Genomic DNA, 27,459 nt, shown 5'->3' with positions numbered 1-27,459 from the left:
ATAATGTATATTCGTAGTTATTGAAATTATAAATACATTTAGGCACTATATTAGCTGGTTTTAAAAATAATGAATGTCGAAAAAGATCAATATACATTATTTACTAAAGATCAATTTACATTATTTACTATATATCAATATTTCATTTACAGACAGGGTTATCTATAAAAGATCACTAGTAGTAAAATAGTTTGAGTATTTTTTTTTTCTAGTCATTTTTCAATGTTGCAATAAATACACACTGTGCACATAGCTTATATCGAAATAACCATATATCAGACATTATAAATACTAAAACATTACCCTTTTTCGCTTTTATTTCTTAAAATAATCTGTCAAGATCATTTTACTCTCTGAAATATAAAGAAAAACAACAGTTCCTTTTTACTTGTAAATGGAATGTGTATTTTTTTATTAAAATGCTTCGCCCACTTCACGTAGTTCATAAGAAATGTCATGATGGTAATATTATGATGATAATTTATAGCGTAGGTGGTTAAGTGGATCACTTCTGTATGTTAAAGGTCAGGGTATTGACCGCTCATATTACATCAAATAAAGCTTATCTTTATCCTGTTAAAAAATAAATTATAACTTTAACTTAATTTTACGTAAAGGTTATAAAAATGTGAATTTATAAAAAAATGGTAGTAAAAAGAGTGAAAAATAAAACACGACTATTTATAACCAGGAGCATAAATATGATAAATTAGGTGACCTGCGTGACTTCATTCGCGCCGAGTTGTAATTCTTGTCATATTATTGACTTTTTGTTTTTTTCAGCTTTTGTTAGTTACTGTTAGTGTACTTAGTGTAGTGTACTGTAGTTTTTTTACGCTTTGTAACGTGAAAATGACTCCTGATTCCTGCAATTAAAGTATTAAAAAAAAATTGGGTGATATTTTTTTGTTTTCTTCTCTAAAGAATGCAAAAGTAATTATATAATCAGTCTTATAAAACAATATATTTCTTTAGAAGTGTTTTAAAAACGATTATTCAAAACCTTGATGATATGTCACTGACCACTTTTTGACATTGTACATTTATGCCATACAATATTGAAACAATAATATTAGCTTTAATTATTGATGCGACGAGAATTTAGATTTTTCCATATTAGAAGGTCAAACACAGTTGAACGAAATTTATGAGTAGACGAAACAAACTGAATTCTAAAACTATATACTTAGATATTTTGAAAGAGATGCATCAAAAGGCAAAATACATCAAAATTTTACTTTGTAACTAACAGTCCACAGACTTTAAAATAGAGTAGAGACAAGAGAGTATCGATGAAATAAAATCCAATTCAATGCTTTTGGATACGAAATCTAATAGACAGACTCGATTGAAGCACTTTATTTCATTCTTTGAAGCCGTTCTGATAAAATGTATTCCGAATTCAATAAAGTGAATGATTTCAGCCACTACATTGGTGTTTGCTTGCTGATATTTGCAATCATACATGGATACCAGAGTGTGGGACCGAAAATGAAGATGATGTTTACAGTCGAAGATTGTTTATCGATGAATGCGATATGTATGAATACAATTGTGATTATGAAAGTGGTCTGTATGACCGGTTTTTTAATAATATAATGCTTAACGTTAATTGAAATTTGATAGTCATTTTATTGATATAAAAGTAAAATTGTTGTATTAAATATCTCTATTTCTAGTTAGTAATTTAATATTTAACGGTATATTACGTCCGAAATCAGAGTCAATCTAAAATTAAATAAATCAATACAGATCTTAGTTGAAACGTTTTTGTGATTGTGAATTGATTTAAATTTTTTAATAATTTGTAGATTATTACGCCATAAATTATTCGGACTGCTTTAGAGTGCCGGCCACTCCTTGCCCTTCAAAACCTCCGTGTCCATCTAACCCTACATGTCCAGATCATAGATTTCATAGGATGGGACAAACATATCAATTTAGTCAGTTTAGGAGACTGGGCAAGAAATTAAGAAGTACGACCAAAGTGACGTTGCCTATGCATATGTTGAGGGGAAAGCGGCGATATACACCAATAGGAAGGAAGAAAAAAAGAAGGACAGCTAGGACAACTCCAAAAATGTCCACTGTAACTGAAAAAGGGAACAAAATGAGTCTAAAAATAATCAGAACTACAATTTTGAAGAAAAATGAAGTAATGAGAAATAGCAAGAAAGTAAAGATCGTTAAAAAGTTCATGAAAAAACCTAGTAAGCAAAAACGTGATTCGGATGACTTTCTCGAATAATTTTAGAGGCTGTACGCAAACAAAATATTTTATTTGAATATATCAATAAAGTTAAAATGAGTATTGGTTTTCTCAATTTATTTTTATTGTTCAAGAACCTAGTTTATATATAAATTTACTTGGAAGTCAATTTAAAACAATAAATGTCCAGATAATTTTTTAGAGATTTTATAAGAATAGCGCTGCAGTTTGGCACAATGCAAAAGTAACAATGAAATATTTTAATTTAACGATTTGTAAGATATATTGTTGTAATAAATTGAAAAAGTTTATTCTGTTATAACCTTACTAATATAAATTCTTTTCAGTTTATATATGTTTGTTAAAATCAACAAATCAGCACTATATACCGGTAAGGATATTTATTTAAGAAGAAGCGTATTTAATAAATAATATCTTATAAAATACACATAAGATTGTCTGTTCCTATGATAAGCAATTTAATGCTTGTATTATTGGTAACAACCGACTATTATAACTAAATATTTATTTCCATAAATATACTTAATATAAATAATATGTTTTGATCAGTAAATTATATAGACATACTTAATTATTTTTAACTAGCCGCTTGATTATTGCCTTTCCGCTAAAATTTGTAACCACACCGGAACACCAATGTGCGGAATTGAAAAAGACCAAATAAAGAAAAGAATATTCTTAGATGAATGCGACATGTTTGAATATAATTGTGACAACCAGAAAGGTGAACTACAAGCTAAATACGTAACTATTGAATACATAGCTAAAGACAAGTCTAATAATGATCATATTTCAGCGTATTTGAAAACAGAGTATGTACGTTGTACACAAAATGAAAATAACATTACACAAACGACGGATAAAACAACACAAACTATTGCAATTAATAATTATACTACAAAACTATTTTCCATCTCAGAAGCTCCTACGAAGATAAACATTACTAAAGTTAATGCTACAATCCCTTCAACAAATACTGTAACAAAATCTACAACACCTAAATCTACAGTATTGACAAGTAAAATTTCAGAAGTATCAAAAGTAACAGCAACTGAATCAAATACAAAGTGCTCTCGCACTTCAACTTTAAAACCTATAAATATTATTAAAAATTCTATAATGGCTATTAATATAACGTCATCAACGCTTTCCAGTAAAAACTCTCATCTTTCTTCAGAGACTAAAACTACTGTTTTAATTAGTTCGACAAAAACTGAACAAATTCAAATTCCATCCACTACTAACACAACTATTGCGTCAACTGATACTCAAAATAATAACAATACAAGAAATAGTTATTCAACTATAACAAATAATATTAATGTCACACATAGTTCATCTGCATCTCAAGGAGTCTGTGATGACTATCCTAAGCATTGTGACAGGCCAAATACCTGGGAAACCACAGTTAAAGGGGAAACAAGAGACTTTTTCCAAATTTTAAAAGCTCGATTCGGGAATAAAATTAAAATTTTAAGACATACAACTCACTGGCCACAGAATTTAAATATAACCTTACATAATATGAGGATGAATTTAATTGAAGACAATGAGTCGTTTCATTTCGGCACACATAATGAAGGTTGAGATTTTCTACAAAATAGACAGATAAGAATAATGAAAACAATACTAACATATCTTTTGTTTATTAGTGTCTACGTAACGTGTAATTTAATTTTAATATTATAGTTTTTAAAAATATGTTGCAATCTATTATGGAAACCTCGATACATTCTTGCTTTGACATCGTGAGAATTTATGTTGTGTCACCAAAATGCTATTAGATATTTGAGTAATCAGATATTTAGATCAGGAATTCATAGGAGTGGTGGGTGTTTGATGTCACTTACATTATCTTTAATATCTATTTTAAAAATATTTTTATGGATTTATATCTTTTTAATGACGTCTATATGTACTCCTATTTTTGTACTTGTTTAATTACGTAGCATAATTTGTATTTATTTAGCCTTATATTATAAAACATTTATGAAGTATCACAAGTTTAGACCTAGAAATTTAATTTATTGGTCCAAATACATAGAACAAGAGCACTATACATTGAAACAAAAAGTTAAGTATGTCATTAATTTAAGCTTTGTGAGTTTAAATGTGCTATCCAATTATGAACGAGATTCTTCATAGTAAAACAAGTAACCTTCCTTAAAATTGTAATCAGATGTCTGGCATCTTTTTGTATGTAATAGGCAGTATCCGCGCAGGCAACGAGCCATGTGGTCACATGTTGCGTAACCTCGTTAATATTGCATTGAACTTGGCCCCCATACTTGAGAAACCGTTCTGCTCGTACGAATAAACAATGAAGCTCTTAAGCTCTTAAACAATGAAGAATAACTAAGAAATCGTTAAAATGAAATCAACCTTTCTGACTTTATGTTGAATTTAATTTATTTTACAAATTTGAAAAAGCTTAATATTCAAAATAGTTGAAAGTTCAAAGGACCTACCTAAATACATAACAAAATCATAGTAAGACGATATATTTTCATGAGCGATATCCAGGAAACAATATAGGGGTCTTTATAATAGACGGGATAGACGGAAAATTATTTTAAGAGTTTCGTTTGTTTACATAATTTTTGTCACTACGGTGAATTTGCTTCACGAAATAGAATGACAAACAATTGCACCGTGAACACACAGTTTGCAATTCTGGAGGGTTTACTTAAAATCTGTTGATTTCATCATTTTTACACCGTCTAGAAGTGGAGCCATTACTCTGTAAATGTTGAAGAGAAATTATAACGAAGTCATTTGGTGGACTCCTCGGAAGCCAAATCCACAATAAAAAAATGTTTTTGTCTGTTTGCGTATATTCTATAGAATCTACATGAAGCTTAATGAAACTTTAGACATTACAGGTCAGGACAAATTTGACACTACTTTTCACCTCGATAGAGGTGAATGACTCCCGTTAATAGCTAAACTATATGCTGCCGAGTTACCACATGTGAAAATGCGGTGCACAACAATTAAAAAAAAAATATAAGTGATTATTAAAAATAATCCGCACTCAGATGTCGTGTAGAGTCTTAAAAGATCGCAGTTTATTTAATAAAAAAACATTCTGACATACATACGTATAAATTATATGTTTCTAACAAAAGCGCAGTTATTTTAGTTTATTTTAGGTTCTCTTAAGACGATCCAGTAACCTATTTGCATCGCACGTGTAACAATAGCGCTAGAGCTGCGAGAGATTCCAACTTGCAGTACTCACAGCCCTGGAGCTACTGAAAATTCAAGACAAGATAAGATATCTTATGTGGGATGTAAGAATACATAACATTCTTATATATTTCAATAATAATATAATGTGCAGAAATACATTTATTTTCTACATGTACATATTAAAAACTTTTTCGAAAAATTATTTTAAAAAACGTGAATATTTTGTTAAAAAAGTACCTTAAAACTTGTTACAAATCGTTTTTAATAAAAACGTTATATTGATTAATATTACACAAGGTACGTGGGAGGTTTATAGTTCAAGTACTGAGAATCATCTTTACTTTTGTTAATTAGAGATTACCTAATAAGCGTGGGTGAGGCTACAGAGAGTTTCAAAGTATTATAATTAAGTAATATTTTTACATTGTATTATTGTGTTCAAGAAAATAAAGATATATTTATAAACAGCTTATAGTCGTAATTAGGTTCTTAATACTAATGAAACCTTATTTCTAAGAGTCTGTTGTCCGTTTGTGTCTCCTCGCCCTATATAACCTTGTAATTAACAGGGTTATATTTTTAGAAGTGTAAATTAGATGCCGAAAATGTAGTTGATTCATTTCCTAATTTGTCAAAATACGAGTAAAAGTAATTTATATGCGAAACAATCAGATAACTGACGTGAATATTTTCTCGACATTTTCATATTTTTTGACCTGTTGACAAATTTATTAATTAATTTCTAAGTTAGTATGTGTATTTGGCTTTTAATTCTGCCAAAGGAATAAATAATATAATCTGTTGATAATAAATAGTAAGTGAACAAAATAATTGTGTTTGTTCGCAAACGAAAAAAAAACCGACTTCAATTACATCGACAAGTAATACAACGTAGATCGACGAAAAAATAGTCAAGAACTACGCGTTATCAAAGATTACTCAAAAAGAAGTTATCAGATCTCGATAAAATTTATATGTGACCACATGATAAACATCAGCTTTCGATTAAATTAAAAATTATCAAAATCGGTACACCCAGTAAAAAGTTATTATGGATTTTCCAGAGTTTCCCTCGATTTCTCTGGGATCCCATCATCAGATCCTGGTTTCCTTATCACGGTACCAAACTAGGGATATCCCCTTGCCAAAAAAAAAAAAGAATTATCAAAATAGGTACATCCAGTAGAAAGTTATGCGGTATAATACAACGTAGGTCGACGAAAAAAGCGTCAAGTAAAAACGCATTATTAGATATAGCTCGAAAAGTAGTTGTTAGATCTCAAATAAATTTAAATGGTGGTCCCATTCAAAGTCAAAAGTTCTGATATAACATACATAAAAAAAATACAGTCGAATTGAGAACCTCCTCCTTTTTTGGAAGTCGGTTAAAAAAAAGTAAAACAAGTTGTTAAGTTTCTTTTAAATTCGAGCAATCCTATATAGTAAAAGGAAAAAATTACTTTTTAAAATTTGACGAAGCTTTCGCAATTTACTTATTCGACCTGCATTCTGTCCTCGTACGATTTGTCTGTGAGCCACGTGCTCAGTTTGATAACAATTACACGTAAACTTAATACGTAACTTTGTCTTACATCATTGAAATCAACATTTAGTAACATCGTGTTTAAAATTTTATGCAAGATCAAAGTAATATATTTTTTAATTAAGCAAATTAGTAGTAATAAAAATTTAAGTAATTTAGTTTTATGTTTAACATTCCGTTAAAAGGATATATATATATATTCTTTAACAGTGTAGTATAAAACTAGTGTTTGAGAGTGCAGTTTTACTACAGGAATTTAAATAAGGACGAGAGCGTGATATTTTATAGCCTGTTGCCTTTTAAAACAAAGAATAACTTTTTCAATTGATTTGAATATTTCATTTATTCATGTGAAAATTAATGAAAATTGTTACAATATTATAAGCGCGTTGCCGAAATAAAAAAATTCAAAATGTTTGTATATATTGAATTATATACGTCTGTGACCTGAATTTTCAGAATATTTCCTAGGTCTCACTCAACAAGTATTCAAGTTTAATTATTTCAAGTTTTCACTACCGTTTGTTCACAATGCTTTTGCCTTGACCCAGATACACTTAATGTTCCGTATCAAGTTGTATTGTCGACATTGTGTCATTAAATGATTACAAATTGGCCCTATAATTATAATTAAACGCGTATTAATGCATTACCTCGGTAGGTATTTTAATTATTATTAAACGTTTCAATTAATACGTTAATTTGTAGCGTTATATACTTTTGATTCTTTAAATGAATATGCTTCTCTTACACTTTTACCTGAGTGAAGAGGTGCAACTCTTTAGGTTTGTACGATACTGTACCTTAACAGCTTGCTAAGTATTCACTATTGGACTTAAGACTTTTCTCTTATTAAAATAAAATCGTTTGATATTTATGGTACAGAAGCTTATTTTTTTTTAAATAAAATTAGGTTAGTGTAGTCGCTAGAAGGTTATAATGAAAAAGATAGGATGAAGAAAAAAGGAAATTATTGCCTTGTAATGCAACAATAATAATAAATTCATCATTTTTATACATGCATTTTTATTTTTTGCTTAAGTTAATTATTTTTTCTTTTTCTAGTAAAGATAGATTTTATTTTTGTTTATTTTTTATTTCGGCACCTTCTGATGTTCAGAAAAATGTTTTGACAAGCAACTTCATATACGGAAAGTGTTTTCATTAAAACATACGATTACCATTTAAGGAAGTCTTAAATTTATTTTATTCTACCTTCTAGAAAAAAAATGCAACTTACATGTCATGTAAATAGTTTTCAATTACTAATCTTAGGCTGTAACATACTCTATATTAATATCTATTACCTTGAAGATAAAAATTACATCCGATATAGACATTTAGTTCCTATTAATCGAGCTAAACGGAACAAGGAAGCAATAGGTACACATTATATTGGAACTGCCTCAGGCTATGGATTACAGTTCTATTCTAAGTTTGTTTTTATGATATACATAGGTCATAAGGGTCAATTTTCTATAAAATATATGTTCCCGTATGACAAGTGTGCAAGGCAAACTACTGCTTGAACTTTATCACTTGATATTGAGAGCATTCATCAACAGTATTTTTTTTTAATTCATGATATTATTTTAAGACTCATATCATTACCTGCTTTGTTTTTTTAGTTCCTTTTACCGATATCAGGCTACATTTACCGTATTGTATGTTTACTGTTATACCGGTACCTTTTTATGCATGGTTTCTTCTTTCATTGAAATTTTTTATAACATTTGATGATTTTTATTTATTAGATTTGTAAATATAAAGTAATATAATTTGTATACATAATATAATTTGTATAAATAATACAATTTGTATATATAATATAAGTATACATAGTATATGTATATATTTACTGTTCGTTTTTTTGTAAAATTGTAATTGGTAATATCTTATTAATATTTTCATTCTTTCTCGAAATATATTTCTCTATATATTAATTAATATCGCTGTTATTTAACAAATAATATCGCAATGATCTGTCGGCTAAACAGTTTAATGTGATTTGGCTTATGTGGTCGTTAGATTGATTACAATTGTGCGAATGACATAGGCATCAAATGAAAGATTATTAATATCATCCCAAATATATATATATCTCTCTCTGGGCATATATAGTTTATATAGGGCACTTATATCCACTGTTTTCAACCAGTATTGTTTTCCTGTGGCGAATAAGATGACCAGAGCTCCTGGGACGGGTCAGGTTTAAGGCCAGTGACGCGCTTGCAATGCTTTTGTGTTGCAGGCTTCAGTAGCCAACTACAAGGGCCGTACCCTTGTTTGCCACCCTAGTGATATATAAAATACTATTATTAGGTTTTTATAAACAAACACGGTTTTGTAATGTCAAGTTCAACAAAATCTAAATTGTATATGTATTATTTGAATACAAAATTTGATTAATAACAGATATCACTTTTATAACAATAAAAAGGTAACGTAAAAGTATTTTTTTTAATGTATGAAGAATTTTCAATGAAAATTTTTGTGGCATAACTGATACATTATAGTAGATACATTATTAGTAGATACTAAGTGGTAATTTCAGAACGTTTTAATTTACTCTTATGTTCACATTTTAGTTCAGTTTACTTTATCTGTTTTATTTATCTAGTTAGATAAAAATATCTTTTGAATATACTGTCACTGTATTAAAAATAATATTACAACGGTATTTGAACCTAAAGGCGATTAGTTGGTGGCAAAATATTTTATTGGATATATGATACATTTTAGTTTGAATAAATACGAAATAGCTTATGTATATTATTACGATATATTTTGTCTATACATTCCGGAAGTAAGCAGAAGGTTAGTTGTAAAAGGCTTATATATATTGCCGGCGACGTTGCGCGCGCGCAGATAGTGATTGTGTTGACCGTGACTCAAGTGTAATGTAAGTGCGGTTTAGTTTTAATTTATTAACGCTTTTTTTTATTCATTTTTTTCGATATAAAAATCTGAGTGAAGTGGTTTACGATTACAGTGGTGTATTAAAATTATATTATATAGTGATTTATTATAAATATTACTTTTATTTTTTTTTTATAAATTTATTTTTTGTTTGGTGTGTTCATTTAAATTTTTATTTTATTTTTAAAGGATAAAAAAAATAGCTAACATGAGTGGTTTTATTATTTTTGTTGTTATTTGGTGTCATAATTTCATCATTTTTTTAAGTGATAAAAACATTTTACATGTTATATGTATATATGTTGTAAGAAATCGAATGTCCTCTAAAAGAGCTCACATCTTCTTTCGCGGCCGGTGTCCCTCTCACCGGTAACACTGTAAAGGCCAGTAGGGCCGGGCCAACAGTAACAAACATTTCGAAAAATAAATAAATCGAATGATATCTCGAAATCTGTAACAACATGAGCTCTAAAATAACAAAACATTCATCGTTGTTACATGTAATCGATTCTAATATTATTTAATAAGAATTTTTATTGAAAATTGCGATATACGAAAACATATGTGTTGTTGAAATTGAAAAAAACCTAAGTGAATAAACTTTTATTCTCCATTTGCAGATCACCATGAATTACTTAGTCATCATTGCATCTATACTCTGTGTAGTTCAGGCACGACCAGGTCTGATCTATACCCAACCCTTTGGCGTCGCTGGCATCGAATATGCCCACCCTTCGGTTCAAGCAGTTTCATCTCATCCCGCTGTTGAACTAAACGCCGCTAGTGAGGCTTTGTTGCCGCCGGAATTGTTGAAATCTCATGCTTTTTATAGTAACCCAGCAATCGCCGCAAGCTTAGCGAAGGAATCTTGGCTCACGAAGAAAGAAATGCAAGTTATCGAACGCGAGGCCGAAAAAATTCCAAGACAACGCATCTATGATATCGTGAAAAGTGCAGGCTTTTTAGACAGACATTGATATTTAAAAAAAAAAATACCATTTTCAAATATCAATTTAATTAAACTAAAATGGTTTTCAAATATCACTAAATCCAGCTGAATGTAATCAAAATTTGATTTAGCTAGATTGAGTTTTAATGGAAAGTTTGCTTAGTCCCACTGATTTAGCAAATATTTTTGTTACGTTTGTACAGTAAAATTAATTTATAAATTGTTTCAATGCATTATGAATATATTTTATACGAGTATATAAAAAAGTGTGCCTGTACTTATGTACTATGTAGGCACGTAAGAATTTAGACTTCATTGGCTAGCTAACTTCGAGGTGTCGATTTTTTGTGACGGTGTGCGCGCGCATTGTAAAAATTTACTCACATCATTTTTCCCTAACGCATCAAAAGAAGAATAACTTCTAAAACTCTTTTCACATTTGAATTTAAGTATAGCCATTGTTATAATGTTAAATTAGATAATAACTAAAATATTATGTGTAGTTTTGTTACCTGTAGACTTATTTACTGAACTGTGATCTCGAACAATAAGTGCATATGTGTAAGTTATTGTTCAATTAGTTAATAAAAATTATTATTTTTTTAACATTTTGATTTTATTTTCGAGTATGTTTGTTATGTATAATTATTATAATATACACATACAGACGACGAAATTACTTTAGTAATAAAAAAAATTAGACACATGCCAAAAGACGGTTATTAGAAAATTTAATGGTTTTTCAAATATTATTTTTCGTTTTAATGGAAAACATGTGTTTGAAAGTAGTTTGAATATGATTTACTTTTATATATTTTTTTATAGTTTTTGAACGAAAATATTTACTAGCTACTTAATAATATTTTTTAAGTCACAGTCAGCTCCATAAGCGATCTTCTTGAAACTTCTACCTCGTTTGCAGGTCACCCAACATTCGTGGACAGGTTTCTGAACAAAATCTGCAAGGATAAAAAATTTGTTCAGACAATTTATATGTTGTTGATAACATTCAGATAGTTAGCTGTCTGAAAAAAACAACATCCAACAGAAAATAGTTTGAGATATACATTTTTTTGACTACAAATACAACATACAAATATATTTATCACATATTTCTCTTTGCGAAATAAAAAGTTGCAGTCTCTTGGTAGAATTGAAATAGGCCTTTGGGCTGTTTATAGCTCACGATAAAAAAATAGTCTTTTTTAGCTGTATCAGTAGCTTATATGCATTAATGAATAGAATTTAGTTTAAAAAAAAAATTAAAAGTGATTATTATTTTGCATACGACAAAGCCAGCCCTGCGGTCACCAACCCACCTGCTCAGCGTGGTGACTATGGGCAAAACACATGAGTTTACGCCATTTTTTGGCATGAACTTGTGGAGTCGTATGTCGAGCAGTGGACTGTAATAGGCTGAAATGATGATGATGATGATGATAATTATTTTTAAAAGTGAAGCAACCACCGATTATATTCTAGATTTCCTCTGTTGTTTCACCCGCATTTGGTGTCGTTTTATGTAAGATTAATTAATGTATATCATAGGCATTAAAACGAATTTATTGAAATAAATATGACAATTTGAAATCATTCGTGGCTATCTTTATCAGCTAGTAAAAAAAGCTGATTAAGATAATTTTAACAAGTGGTTATTAAGCTGATCGTCTATCTTCTAATATATAAAAATATCGTTTGTTTGAGGTCGTACTCCTCTGAAACGGTTGATCAATTTGAACGAATTTTTTGTGTTACAGGTCAGGGTAAAAGTTTCTTCGTCTTTTATAAAGTAAGATTTTACAAAAAATATTTACATTAATTATACTATATATATGTGTAATTTTGTTCGATAACTTGCCGTCATCTTTTAGGTAGTGACAAGATTTTTTCGCTGTAGGAATATTGGGAGTTCTCGTTAAAAAGCTGCGACAAGTAGTTTTGACAGTCTTTTATTGATGTTAACTTTACAATACCGAACTTTACATAACCGAAACAGATGGAAATCTGAGGGTGCAAAATCGGTTCTATATGGTGTATGCATTAAAGCTTCCTAGTCAAACTCTCAATTTTTGTTGTGTGGCTAAAGACGTATGTGGTCGGGCGTTGTTCTTTTTGTTGATCCATTCCGGCCACTTATTCTTAATTTCTTGTTTAATTCTCACCAGTTGTTGACAGTAGAAAATCGAGCCGATGTTTGCTTGGCGGTACAAGTTCATAATGAATGATGTTCTTCCAATTGCACCATAGACTCAACATCACCTTATCGCGAGTATCGCGAGAAACTATTTTATGGCTAATTCTCAAATTTTCAGTTATATCGAACTACTTCAATGTCGATCTAGCTCCACTTTTTCAAAAATGTTTGTTTCAAAATTAAATGTCCTCACGTTTATCCGTAAATGGGTGGCCAAAGCTAAATGCAGCTTTGACATCAATATTTCCTGATCGAAAGCGCTTAAACCCCAAATTTTGCTCTACTCTTACTGCCACTGCATAAGGTCCATAAACGTCACAGTTTTTTTTGCAGCTTGAGTCACATTTTACACCGTTTTTAAAGTAAAAATTAAAATGTAGGGAATTTCTTCCTTGGATTTTTAATTTCGGTGGACAGAAAAACAAAAGAAAAGTGGCGGAAGTGCATTTTTAAAATGTCAAGTTTTCATGGTATCAAAATCAGCTAGTTACAAACAATACAACCAAAAAGATTATATTGCAACTTATTAGTAGAAAAAAACGAAAGACTTTCCCCGACGTCGTTGTGGGGCTGCTTTCCAGTTTTTTTTATAATTTATTTAAAATGCAGGCATTTGAAAGTTCGCAAGACAAGACAGCGACTGTCGGGTACTAGTTTTTCATTATTTAGATAAGACGATGAATCATTTTCGTCTTCTATTTTTATACTCTCAATTTACCATAATTGGGTAAACTTAGAAAGGGTGAGTAACTCCCCTTGTTGTGAGTTTGATCCTAGGAAACAGTAACAGGGCTAACGTCGTCGTAGACTTCAATAATAAGGCGTTTCATGACTGTGAGTCATTGTACAGAATTTAATTGGGTTTGACTAACGATGTGTATAATTCGTTTATCTTGAACTTGGATTGAGTCAAAAGAAAGAAATAACTAAAAATATATATATATGTGCAAAATATGTATTTATTATATATATTAATATGTGTACCTCGACCTTACTTACAGAAGATCACAGCAAAATAATACTGTTTTCAAGCAGTATTGTGTTCCTGTTGGTGAGTAAGGCAACCAGAGCTCCTGGGGGGATTGGGGATTGGGTCGGCATCGCGCTTGCGATGCTTCTGGTGTTGCAGGTGTCTATAAGCTACGGTAATCGCTTACCATCAGGTGAACCGTACGCTTGTTTGCCGACCCAGTGACATAAAAAAAAAATTATTATATTATGGTTTAATTTAGATTAATACGACTTATATGACTAATTACGACTTATACGACTAATTATGTCATAACTACATTATTCTAAAAATATACACAATTCCATTTTTTGTAACTCAGAATAAATTATAATATTTAATATTTTTTTTACAAAGTCTTTGTAAATATACGAGTACGTTCCACACGAATATCTAAACAAGTTTTGAATCATTTTGTCGAAGATTTCGAAGGGCGCCAGTGTGGGTGTCTTTCGTCCAACTAACTAGGAGCTCTGTCTGTATACATACGTAAAGAAATATTCTTTATATCCTACGTGTAAGTTGGCTCTCGATAAATTGGTTTTAATATAGTGCGTCACAAAGTAACAGACGTCTAGTCATTCTTATTATAGGAATGTACTTTTTCTCTATATTATTATTAGCTTTAGTAAAAAAGCAATGTTTAATTTTTTAAAAATACATTTAACTAGCTGACCCCGCAAACTTTGTTTTGCCATATATTTTAGTAAGCCCCTTAATCCCCCCCCCCCTTTTAGCTTAGTGGTATGAAAAATAGATGTTGTTCGATTCTCAGACCTACCCAATATGCACACAAAATTTCATGAGAATCGGTCAAGCCGTTTCGGAGGAGTTTAACTACAAACACCGCGACACGAGAATTTTATATATAAGTCAATTGTCAATAAATAAATAATTGTGTTTGCTTGCAAACGAAAAAAAACCGACTTCAATTACATCGACGAGTAATACAACGTAGATCGACGAAAAACTAAAAAATCAAGTAACTACGCGTTATCAAAGATTACTCAAAAAGTAGTGATCAGATCTTAATAAAATTTATATGTGACTACATGACAAACATCAGCTTTCGATTAAATTAAAAATTATCAAAATCGGTACACCCAGTAAAAAGTTATTGCGGATTTTCAAGAGTTTCCCTCGATTTCTCTGGGATCCCATCATCAGATCCTGGTTTCCTTATCATGGTACTAAACTAGGGATATCTTCTTTCCAACAAAAACGAATTATCAAAATCGGTCCACCCAGTAAAAAGTTATTGCGGATTTTCAAGAGTTTCCCTCGATTTTTCTGGGATCCCATCATCAGATCCTGGTTTTCTTATCATGTTACTAAACTAAGGATATCTCCTTTCCAACAGAAAAAGAAATATCAAAATCGGTACATCCAGTAGAAAGTTATGCGGTATAATACAACGTAGGTCGACGAAAAAAGCGTCAAGTAAAAACGCATTATTAGATATAACTCGAAAAGTAGTTGTTAGATCTCAAATGAATTTAAATGGGACCAATCGGCACACACCACCTTTCGATTAAAAAAACATTTGTCGAAATCGGTCCACACGGTCAAAAGTTCTGATGTAACATACATAAAAAAAAAATACAGTCGAATTGAGAACCTCCTCCTTTTTTGGAAGTCGGTTAATAAAATAATAATTATACAGTTTTTTTTTGTTTGTGATAGTCACAAAGTGTTCATTGCTCGCTATGTAACAACTTAAATGTAATTTTTTTAATTTTCATTGGACCTTTTCGTTTTAATTTTTCAATATCATAAAATAACTGAGAGTACGGAATGGATAAATGGTTATATAGGTTAGTATAAATAAATGATTGCTGTGTTTCTGTGGTGAGTAAGGTGACCAGAGCTCCTGGGAGAGAATCGGGGTAAGGTCGGCAACACGCTTGCAATGCTTCTGGTAATCGCTTAAGATCAGGTGAGCCGTACTCTTGTTTGGCGACCTAGTTGTATAAAAAATATTATAAATATTTATCATGTCTTATGTTAATTTATCATAACAGTTGGGATAAATTTTTTATATTATCTCATCTGTTATGCTACGAACAGAGATACATTTTTTCGATTTTGGAATATTTTTATTTTATTAATCGTTGTAGCGTAATATTTTATAGATTGCTTTCGCCAATGAATTGGCTCTCAAATATCATATCATATATTATATTATAATACACTTAGGTTAAGATGTTTGCCTTCCTATTTGGGAAAAATCTCACAATTACTCCACATAAATTGTATATCGCACTGTGAGGATTTATGGGTTAAACTTGAACTGCTAAATACCAATGGTCAAACTGATTATCTGTACATTTGCACCGTTTATATTCCCCCTCCGGTACAGAAACATATCTTGGAACACTTCATTTTAAATACAAATCATATAATTGATAAACTTAGCTCCTTTAACATAATCGTTCTTAGGGATTTTGACTTGGGTGGTCTGTGTTGGAACTAGACGACTGGCCCTGCACTGACTCCGATAACAACGAATAATTTGTTGAATAACATGATTAATGTCACTCAATGCTCTTACACAGTATAATTGTTGTAAAAATAGTAAAAATCGTGTTTTAGACCTAGTAATTAGCTCTCTGGTTATCTCCCAATTGAGCGAAAGCAAGGACCCTCTTTCCGGGATAGAACCATTACACCCTCCTATTGAGTTTTCCGTTAAAATTAACTTTCAGGAAAAGCTCGAATTTTGTATTGGGGCTAGGTTCCGCTTCTACAAAGCTGACTATGACAAAATTACAAGTGCCCTGAATAATATTCTTGGGAGAAGAAATTGTCGAGTTATGATTGCTGTTCTGAGAATTATCATTGCTAAACATGTGCCCAAATCCAAAACACGGTCTAGTAAATATCCGCTATGGTTTTCTGCAGCACTGATAAAAGTCATCAATGAAAAATTTAAATATCGTAAAAATGGCAAGCCTCGTGATTTAATTACTTTTAAGTTGCTCAGGGAGCGTTGCGCGAAGCTTCATAATCTAAACTATAAATTGTATTTGAATAGCCTGAAAACAACTTTGTCTTAAAACCCTAAACTTTTTTGGAGCTTTATCAAGCGCAAAAAGGGTAAGTCAATTTCCTATCCTGCCACGATGTCCTTAGATAGTGAAGTGGCTTCTTACGGACCTGGACAGATATAATATCATAAATAACGAACGGTTCGTTATTAAACAGGTTGGTTATTTTTGTTGGCGTCCTGTCGTGTTGGCGCATTGGCGCGTTGGCACGTTGGCGCATTGGCGTGTTGGCGTGTTGGCCTGTTGGCGTATTGGCGTGTTGGCATGTTGGCGTATTGGCACATTGGCGTGTTGGCGTGTTGGCGCATTGGCGTGTTGGCGTGTTGGCGTGTTGGCGTGTTGGCGTGTTGGCGTATTGGCGTGTTGGTGTGTTGGCGTATTGGCACATTGGCGTGTTGGCGTGTTGGCGCATTGGCGTACTGGCGTGTTGGCGTGTTGGCGTATTGGCATGTTGGCGTGTTGGACTGTTGGCGTGTTGGCATGTTGGCGTGTTGGCGTATTGGTGTATTGGCACATTGGCGTGTTGGCGTGTTGACGCATTGGCGTGTTGGCGTGTTGCCGTGTTGGCGTGTTGGCGTGTTGGCGTATTGGCACATTGGCGTGTTGGCGTGTTGGCGCATTTTCGTGTTGGCATGTTGGTGTATTGGCGTGTTGGCATGTTGGTGTGTTGGACTGTTGGCGTGTTGGCGTATTGGCACATTGGCGTGTTGGCGCATTGGCGTATTGGTGTGTTGGCACATTGGCGTGTTGGCGTGTTGGCGCATTGGCGTATTGGTGTGTTGGCGTATTGGCGTGTTGGCGTGTTGGCGTATTGGCGTGTTGGAGTGTTGGCATGTTGGCGTATTGGCGTGTTAGCCTATTGGCGTGTTGGCGTGTTGGCGTATTGGCACATTGGCGTGTTGGCGCATTGGCGTATTGGCGTGTTGGCGTGTTGGCGTGTTGGCGTGTTGGCCTGTTGGCGCATTGGCATGTTGGCGTGTTGGCGCATTGGCGTATTGGTGTGTTGGCGTGTTGGCGTGTTGGCGTGTTGGCGTGTTGGCGTATTGGCACATTGGCGTGTTGGCGTATTGGCGTGTTGGAGTGTTGGCGTGTTGGAGTGTTGACGTGTTGGCGTATTGGCGTGTTGGCACATTGGCGTATTGGTGTGTTGGCATGTTGGCGTGTTGGACTGTTGGCGTGTTGGCGTATTTGCACATTGGCCTGTTGGCGTGTTGGCCCGTTGGCGTATTGGCATGTTGGCACATTGGCCTGTTGGCGTATTGGCACAATGGCGTGTTGGCGCATTGGCGTATTGGCGTGTTGGCGTGTTGGCGCATTGGCGTATTGGTGTGTTGGCGTATTGGCGTGTTGGCGTGTTGGCGTATTGGTGTGTTGGCGTATTGGCGTGTTGGCGCATTGGCGTATTGGTGTGTTGGCGTATTGGCGTGTTGGCGTGTTGGCGTATTGGCGTGTTGGAGTGTTGGCGTGTTAGCGTATTGGCGTGTTGGCGTGTTGGCGTATTGGCACATTGGCGTGTTGGCGTGTTGGCGCATTGGCGTATTGGCGTGTTGGCACATTGGCGTGTTGGCGTGTTGGCGCATTGGCGTATTGGTGTCTTGGCGTATTGGCGTGTGGGCGTGTTGGCGTATTGGCGTGTTGGAGTTTTGGCGTGTTGGCGTGTTGGCGTTTTGGCGTTTTGGCGTATTGGCGTGTTGGCGTGTTGGCGTATTGGCACATTGGCGTATTGGCGAGTTGGCGTGTTGGCGTGCTTAAGTTAAGCGGACAGTAAAAAAAAATGTGGATATTTCCGATTTTAGTAATTTTCCAATATGCAATGAAACAAAACTAATGAATGAAAACTATTGCTAACGGGCGTCAGATGTAGCCCGGACGACGACCACTGACTACTGCGCTCAGTTAGGCGTTATACACATTATATAATTTATATGTAGAAAGCCGGTAGAGATAACTCTAGAAGAAGTCTCTTCCAGCTAACCTGCGGTAGTTGTTTTTTTTATTTTTTATTTTATTACTGGACTTTCATTTGGACAAAATATCTGTGTTGTTACGGCAATAAAATATATAGCCGCCCCCTATCTTCCCGTGGGTGTCGTAAGAGGCGACTAAGAGATAACATAGTTCCACTACCACTTCGGAACTTAAAAAGCCGACCGGTGGCGGGATAACCAATCAACTGCTGGATTTGGACAGCAGCGTCTTCGGTGCGACAAAGCCAGCCCTGCGGTCACCAATCCGCCTACCCACCGTGGTGACTATGGCAAACACTCATGAGGAGCTTGAACTTGCGGAGGCCTATGTCCAGCAGTAGACTGTATCAAGCCAAAGTGAAGATGATGATGATGATGAACACGGAATCGACTATCTGTTTAAGCGTTATATCAAGTCAGTCAGTCAGTCCACTTCTGGACAAAGGCCTCACTGAGTTCGCGCACGACATCCCGGTTTTCCGCAATATAACAATATATTTATATATAATTACTAGCTGTGCCCGCGGCTTCGCCCGCGTTTAAATCAGTGAGTCACAAAGTTTTCCCGGCAAACTTTCAGTGAAACTCAAAATCTCATCAAAATCGGCTTAGTCGTTCCGTAAACCTTCCTCTTGAATCCCTCTCTCCATTGGTAAAACCGCATGAAAAGCCGTTCAGTAAATTTTGAGGGAATCGATCACATACACTTTTGGGGAGTTATTGTTATAATACACTAACTGTTGCCCGCGACTACGTTCGCGTGGTTATGGAGATATGCATTACTATCAAGATGTTTAAGCAAATTATTTTTTTATTTCAGTCACTTGAAATGCTTATCACGCTGAGTAATTTTTTAAAAGGCACAATTTAGTATAATTTATCAGTTATTTTTATAAAACCTCTCTATACACCACATTTTTAGTTTTATTTTCAGGCTGCAGTATAAATAACCTAGCAGGCGAACTTATAGCTGCTGTATATGTTTCATACAAACTATCAACCCCAATCAAACGCCCTTAGCAGTGGAATATCATAAAATCCGTTCTTAGCGGACTTTTACTAACTATAATCTACCTCCCTGCTAAATTTCATCTTTGTCCATCCTGGATGGATGGACCATCCAGCGGTTTTTGAGTTCTCGTGATGAGTGAGTCAGTGACCTTTCTCTTTTATATATATAGATTACGATGCATTATTTGGACTCCTTTTCACCATCTATAAAGCATACATTTTAAATTTCGTCTCTTACTTTAAAAACATAGGCCTTTCATACAAACTTCCGACCCCCGTTTTATCCCTTTAGGTGTCGAGTTTCGTAAAATCAGTTCTTAGCGAATGTCTACGCCCTATAAGGAACCTACTTGCTTAATTTCAAGTTTGTAGCTGTTATAGTTCCGGAGATTGCGTGATGAGTGAGTCAACCTACCATCCCCCGTTTTAACCCCAAAAGGGAGTTGATTTCTAAAGATACGTTATTTGGACACCTTATCACTATCTATAGAGCATACATTTTAAATTTCAAGTCTCTTACTTCTCAAACATAGGACTTTGATACAAACTTGCAACCCCCGTTTTACCCCCTTAGGGGTCGTTTTTCGTAAAATCCGTTCTTAGTGGATGCCTACGTCTTATAAGGAGCCTACCTGCTAAATTTCAAGTTTTTAGGTGTTATAGTTTTGGAGATTTCATGATGAGTGACCTTTCGCGTTTATATATATTATAGAAGATATAGATATCTAATACCTAAAGGTTAATTCATTATTAAAATTTTCAGCGCTTAATTTGTTGTTCAAGCGTAGGTGTTCCAAAGGTCGGTTACGTTAATTTAATTTTAAATCGACTTGTAACTCGATTAGCCCGTTGGCGATTTTTTGTAGAGGCCCTGCTTTCTGCTCCGCAGGTTGCGGGTTCGTTTCGCACCTGAGTCTAGGTGTAATATTTATATTTATCATTATGTACTATGTATTATTTTTATGTCCGTTTATCAAATAAAAATAGGTATAACAGTCGGCTGTTTTCTATAACCCAAGCATTAATTTGCTTTTAAGTCTTAATCTTAAAGAGGTAAAAGATATTTATTATTCATCATTTCAGCCTATCATATATATTTATTATTATTTATTAGTAAATAGAAACTTTTCAGTGTTATCTATATATATATATATATATATATATATATATATATATATATATATATATATAAATTAGTGTTTGTCTGTATGTCCTTTATAGAATCGTAAACATCTCTTTTTTGGGTTATGGTATTCGCAAGTATAACACCATCCCAGAAACAATTTTAACATTTTTTGAGAATAAATTTAAAGTTTGTATCAAAAATAAATATATAGTTAAAGCTTATTATTCGGACAGGATTACATCATTACATAGTATAAAACAAAGTCACTTCCCGCTGTCTGATGATTTTGATGCTAGTTTCTTTAGTAAATAAAGTGATTCCAGAGGAAGGTTTATGTGTATAATACATGCACAATATAGTAGAGGAACACTGATAGTTTTTGACACCGCGCGAAACCGGGGCGGGTCGCTAGTAAATGATTAAGATGTGTGGAATTAGTGACGCTGTATTTCATGTAATAAATGTGAGTTTTTTTTAAATGTGAGACATTACCAAATCTGTATGTAATTATACAGATTTGGTAATATCTCACATTTAAATAACTCACATTTTTAATTTCTAAAATGACGATTCAAAGGTGCTTTAAGTCTATTTGAATAAAGCTAATTTTGATTTTGATTTAATAATATGAACTGACAAGATTCAATAAAATCTTAACGCGTAGGACGATAAAAAACTCTATTTCATTCAAAAGAAAATATAATTTATAATGTAAAAATAGAAACCTACTATACCAATACGTCTTTTTTTTTACAATTAGGTCGAAAAATAAGCGTACGGGTCACCTGATGGTAAGCGATTGCCGAAGTTAATAGACGCCGGAAACATTAGAAGCAGCACAAGCGCGTTGCCGAGTCTACCTGGTGGTAGTATCCCCTCCAGCAGCTTTGGTAACCTTACTCACCACAGGAATACAATACTGCTTGAAAACATTATTATTTAGGTGTATTCTTAATGTATGTAAGGTCGAGTTACTTCCCCAGACTGTCTGCTCCAGATTTTGAGCGGGATATTTTTTGTTTTGTCCCATCTCAGTAAAAGTATAATTTAACTGTAATTTTACACGTTTAAAATATTTACAAAAAGTTTCATGTTAAGTACACATATAATTCCACTTAAATGCGATTACATGCGATTCAGACCATTAAGTCGTGAGACTATACTAAAAATTTAAAACAAAAAAGAGGTAATGTTAATCAAATAATAAAGGAAAACAAAATTTATTCCAATAAATTAATATAGCCATAGTTTGAAAAACCTATAAATAAAATGAGTTGCCAAAACGTATGAATGCCCATAACTGCCGAATGACTGCCCTACATTAGATAATTATTATTTTTCTGTTCAATACAATCAGCCGGGCAAAAGAAAATTTAAAAAAACTCGCTATTTTTACGAAAAATAAAAAGTATGGTAATACGAACTACCCCGTCAGCTATGATAATATATATATATAAAAATGAAAGTAATTTTGTTCTACGCATACACTCTAAATTATAAATAAAATTTCAAGAAGGTAGGATCACGGTAAGTCGGTAACCCGTCCGATTTCCATTGATACATGTCAGTACTTACTCTCTAAGGTTGACGCGACCTAACGTGTCGATATGCTTGTGATTACTTGTTATTTGGTTACAGAATACGCAGTTTTCTATTAGTAAACATTTCAGTTGAATTAAGCAGTTCTAAAAGGGGTAAATTTTTAATAGGTGACATAAAAATCAAATAACGAGTTTAAAACTTAGACAAGCGATTAGACGGAAGTTTCTAGCAGTTATATTTTATAATATCCGTGAAGTAAATTTAACTGTCAAAGGGAAAATGCGCGTATTTCTACTAAATCTTTGCCCTAATTATGTGAATAAACTTGTAAACTTATATCAAATTTGGAGGGATTAGCAAAAACATGCACAAAAGGCACAAAACGTATTTAAGCAGCGCCGTTAAAACTTTGCACACGCCGATGCTCTTCAATTAATAAAAATAAACGAGAATAGAATCTTATACTTAAGTTACATCTGTTTTTATATACCTTTTCTGCTATCGCAGTTGAACTCGTGCATGTCGCAGGAATCGATGAATGTTCTCATTTCGCCACAAGAATCGATCCCGCATATCGGTACTTGATCGTGACGGCATATGTCTGCTATTTTGCACTCCTCTTCTAGCTGTAGTGTTCATATTAAAATTAATTGGACCTCAATAATATTTTTTTTTTTTTATATCGCTAGGTCGGCAAACAAGCGTACGGCTCACCTGGTGGTAAGCGATCACCATAGCTTATAGACGCCTGCAACACCAGAAGCATCGCAAGCGCGTTGCCGACCCAATCCCCAATCCCCCCGGAGCTCGGTCACCTTACTCACCAACAGGAACACACTGTAAGGTCGAGGTACTACCCCAGTCGGGCTGCTCCATATTTTGAGCAGGAAATTCCTGCTGTGCCCTACCTCAGTTATTAGTGTGTATGTCAGCCTGTTCTTAAGAACTAATTAATTAAAATAATAAAATTCTAAAATCAAAACATAAATTGTTTAACATAAAATGTTTGCTCTTATACAGTAAATGCTACTATATACTACTATACTATATACTATACTACTTATACAGTAATATACTACTATCATACCTATATCTTATACAAACAGCTAAAAATGTTTTATAATGACACCTAGCTTCATTATGCGTTAGCGTCAGCTGTTTAACAAGATTTAACTCCCGCATACTTTTCCATAGTACTGTGTGACTACGGTACTAAAGAATATAGCCACCCCCTCTCTTCCCGTGGGTGTCGTAAGAGGCGACTAAGGGATAACACAGTTCCACTACTACCTTGGAACTTAAAAAAGCCGACCGGTGGCGGGATAACCATCCACCACACACAAAGCTAGCCCTGCGGTCACCAACCCGCCTGCCCAGCGTGGTGACTATGGGCAAAACACATGAGTTCACGCCATTTTTGGGGTAAACTTGTGGAGGCCTATGTCCAGCAGTGGACTGTGATAGGCTGTAATGATGAAGATGATGATGTAATGATGATACTTTTCCATACCACGGGACTTACTTCGTTCCTTAAGGTGTAAACGCCCATAAAAATTAAAATCGTTTCAAAGAATGTTACAAATTTTACGGCTTTTATAGCTGTACCTTTTTCTATCATACTCGTTCATAAAGGTTGTCTTAATGTCAAATACAATTTATTTTAAACTAGCTGTGCCCGTGACTTCGTTCGCGTGGAATTTAACGAAAAAGCTTTTTTTTTAGTTCGCAGAGTTATAAAATTAGTAAATTTCTAAAATAAAAGTAGCCTAAGTTACTCCTTATTAGGACGGATATTAGATATTAGGACCTTATTCGGAACAAACAGACAGACAGACAAAAATTGTAAAAAATGTTATTTTGGTATATGTACCGTGTATACATGCATTCAGTAAAAAGCGGTTATTTTAATATTACACCAGACACTCCAATTTTATTTATTTGTAAATGCATAGATATACAGAAAATTAAGTATAAATTTGTTATGAATTAAAGATTAAGTCTTAAGTTGCCAAGATACTATTTTGATAACCAATAAAGTTTAAGTTTTTATTATTAATAGCATTTGCAAGTAACTCGGTCTTAACTAATAATCAAATATTTTGTTGAGACTATTTGTATAATGAATCTGGGTCATTTATGTACCCAACCATTTAAATACACTAAACAAATTTAAAAATATGATAAACTGGTAAATATAATAATCTGATAATAATTCTATGCGAAAAAAAGTGAATATGGGAATTTCAATTTCGCAAGGAAAAATAACAAAAACTCTTATGTTCATTAATATTTACAAAATATGTACACAACTAATATGGCCCTATAAAAACTGGTAAACTAATAATCAAACAAAGTGGATCGATTTTTCATAACTCGATAAGGTTATATTACTTGTAGGTCGTAGAATTATCACACAAGTAGGGAAACAGTCGTAAACATTTTTGTAAAATTTAATAACAATGTGTAGGAAATACAAAAATTTTTAATTAAAATTTTAATAATAATTAAAAAATTAATTTTAATAAAAAATTTTAATTAATTATACTGTAAACAATTTACAAGGGTTTTTTATAATTGGTTTCGTTTTTTTCACTCCACATTTCAGTTTAATTTAAATGTACAACGCCGTGTTATGAGATATAAAAGGGTAAATTTGAGATGAAATACTTGTTTTATAATAAATACTTAGCTAATGAACATAATATTAATTTTTAAATGTTAAACGTACGATATTAAAATTTTAAGGCGTAGAAAGGGAATGCATTTTTTAATATTTTATATATTTATGTTACGATAAAAAAAAGAAAAGAAAAACTTACCTTTGCACCGTCAATGTGAGTATAAGCGAGTTTTAATTTTAAAATAAAATTTAAAATTATAGTTAAAAATATGTCGTCAATAAAAATACGTTTCATTTTACAATTCGTTTAACAATCTGTTATAGAAACTCCGATATTGCTGTGTAGTAGGTACTTTATTTTTGATAGCAATAAACTTTAAATACAATTTTAATTTGAATGCGCTTATTTCTGCTTAGTAGGATTCCAGTATTTGGATCAATCCAGTAATTGGATCCTATAATTCGGCAGATCCGACTTTCAATTAATAAATACTGTATCCGCTACAACTTACCGGATCTAGTGATGATAAGATTTGAGAAAATAAACGATCTTTTGAAAGATAGAATAAAAATGCTTAAATTTGCAAGTACTTTGAGGCTGAGGTAAGAAACTTGATTGATAGTTTCCAGTTCATTAAAATAGCTAAAGATGCATTACGGTGAATCTCTTTTTACAGTATAGAACTTACACTTTAGTTACTCTCAGAATACCAAGAAATATTAAGATTCAAACTATCATATCCGAAATATAAATCTATCCGTACCCGTAAAATGATACAAAAATGTCGGATAATTTCGTAGGGATCTATAGCAGAGGGAATTTTAATAATATATGTTGTGTTGTGTTTTTACATTTATTTGGACAAATAAGCGGTTAAATGAACATTTTTTAGTATCATAAATTGATTTAAATATTTGAATCCATATCCGTATCTGAAGCTTCACATCCGTAACATCTTTGATTGAAACCATACTATACCAAAAAGATAGTGCAACTAGAGCTGAAAAAAAATCTTACAAATTTCCAATTGAATAATAACTCAACACACGGCGTGAAACTCCTGAAAGAAAAAGTAGTGGAGAAGATCAGAATGATTAAAAAAATTACCATTACTGGAGGAGTTAAAATAACAAATCCAGCTCCTGAAATTTCAAATTTTAAATTGCACTGTTCATGAGTAAAACGAATCGTTTTTTGAATAAAGGAAGTTCGACTTTAGAAGCTGAGAAATCTCTTCCACAGCTACATTTATAGCTTTAATTATTTGACGTAGATAAGAAGTTGATTTTATATATTTTTAGCTTCTAATTTGTGAATAATTTGTTTTAAAACAAAGATTCTCATTGTTGTCTTTTTTTAAAATCTGTCTAAAGTACAAAAAATAATTTCATTTACCAGGTACCGTTCTTTATGCTTCATTAACGGGCTAATGTTAGAAAGAAAAAAAGTTATGTTAATATTGTCTGACCAATTCGGTACAGAAAATCCGATCGGATCCGGCCGGATTGACACCCCTAATTCCACTTGAATATACTAAATTCACATTCGTGTATATACGTACGTCACAATAATTTTGTCGTGTTGTTGTACCTTTATTCGTTGATTGATTGGTGGCTTTCAGTTGTGCTCATATAGCAACATTCATTTTTACAATACCAGTCAGTCAGTTCAGCCTATTGCAGTCCACTGCTGGACATAGACCTCCCCAAGTTCGCGCCAGACATCCCGGTTTTCCGTAATCCTCATCCAACCTACACCGGCAATCTTACGTAGTTCTTCGGTCCAACGGGCTGGAGGACGTCCCAAACTGCGTTTGCCAAGATGTGGTCCCCACTCCAGGATCCCTCTGCTCCAACGGCCATCAGTTCTGCGATACAGATGATCAGCCCACTGCCACTTCAACTTGATAATTCTGTGGGCTATGTCGGTTACTTTCATTCTTTTGCGGATAGTGTCATTTCTAATCCTATTTTTGAGAAAAAACCCAAGCATAGCCCGTTCCATTACACGTTGAGCGACTTTAAGCTTGTGGACTAGTCCCTTTGTCAGTGTCAACGTCTCGGCTCCGTATGTTAACACAGGCAGGACGTATTACTCAAAGACTTTTGT

The 27,459-nt window shown here is 33.2% G+C and overlaps 1 protein-coding gene and 1 long non-coding RNA gene across 2 annotated transcripts; both read left to right on the top strand.

Annotated features, from left to right (window-relative positions):
• Positions 1-212: 212 nt before the first annotated feature.
• LOC123664002 lies at positions 213-13,575 on the top strand. The gene is made up of 3 exons (XR_006744732.1): positions 213-224; positions 1,945-1,947; positions 13,490-13,575. It is a non-coding gene; the product is annotated as an uncharacterized LOC123664002 (long non-coding RNA).
• On the top strand, positions 9,817-11,096 carry LOC123664000. Its single transcript, XM_045598634.1, has 2 exons — positions 9,817-9,867; positions 10,505-11,096. The coding sequence occupies exon 2, from the start codon at positions 10,511-10,513 to the stop codon at positions 10,859-10,861; it is 351 nt and encodes a 116-aa protein (XP_045454590.1). The 5' UTR covers positions 9,817-9,867; positions 10,505-10,510; the 3' UTR covers positions 10,862-11,096.
• Positions 13,576-27,459: the final 13,884 nt, after the last annotated feature.

This window comes from Melitaea cinxia, chromosome 21 (assembly GCF_905220565.1).
Source record: "Melitaea cinxia chromosome 21, ilMelCinx1.1, whole genome shotgun sequence".
In the NCBI taxonomy this organism is placed as follows: domain Eukaryota; kingdom Metazoa; phylum Arthropoda; class Insecta; order Lepidoptera; family Nymphalidae; genus Melitaea; species Melitaea cinxia.
Note: the sequence above shows the minus strand (reverse complement) of the source record. Positions and strands in the feature narration are given on the sequence as shown.

Excerpts from the sequence above, each read along its gene's own strand:
- LOC123664000 (XM_045598634.1), top strand. The coding sequence starts at position 10,511 with ATGAATTACTTAGTCATCATTGCATCTATACTCTGTGTAGTTCAGGCA.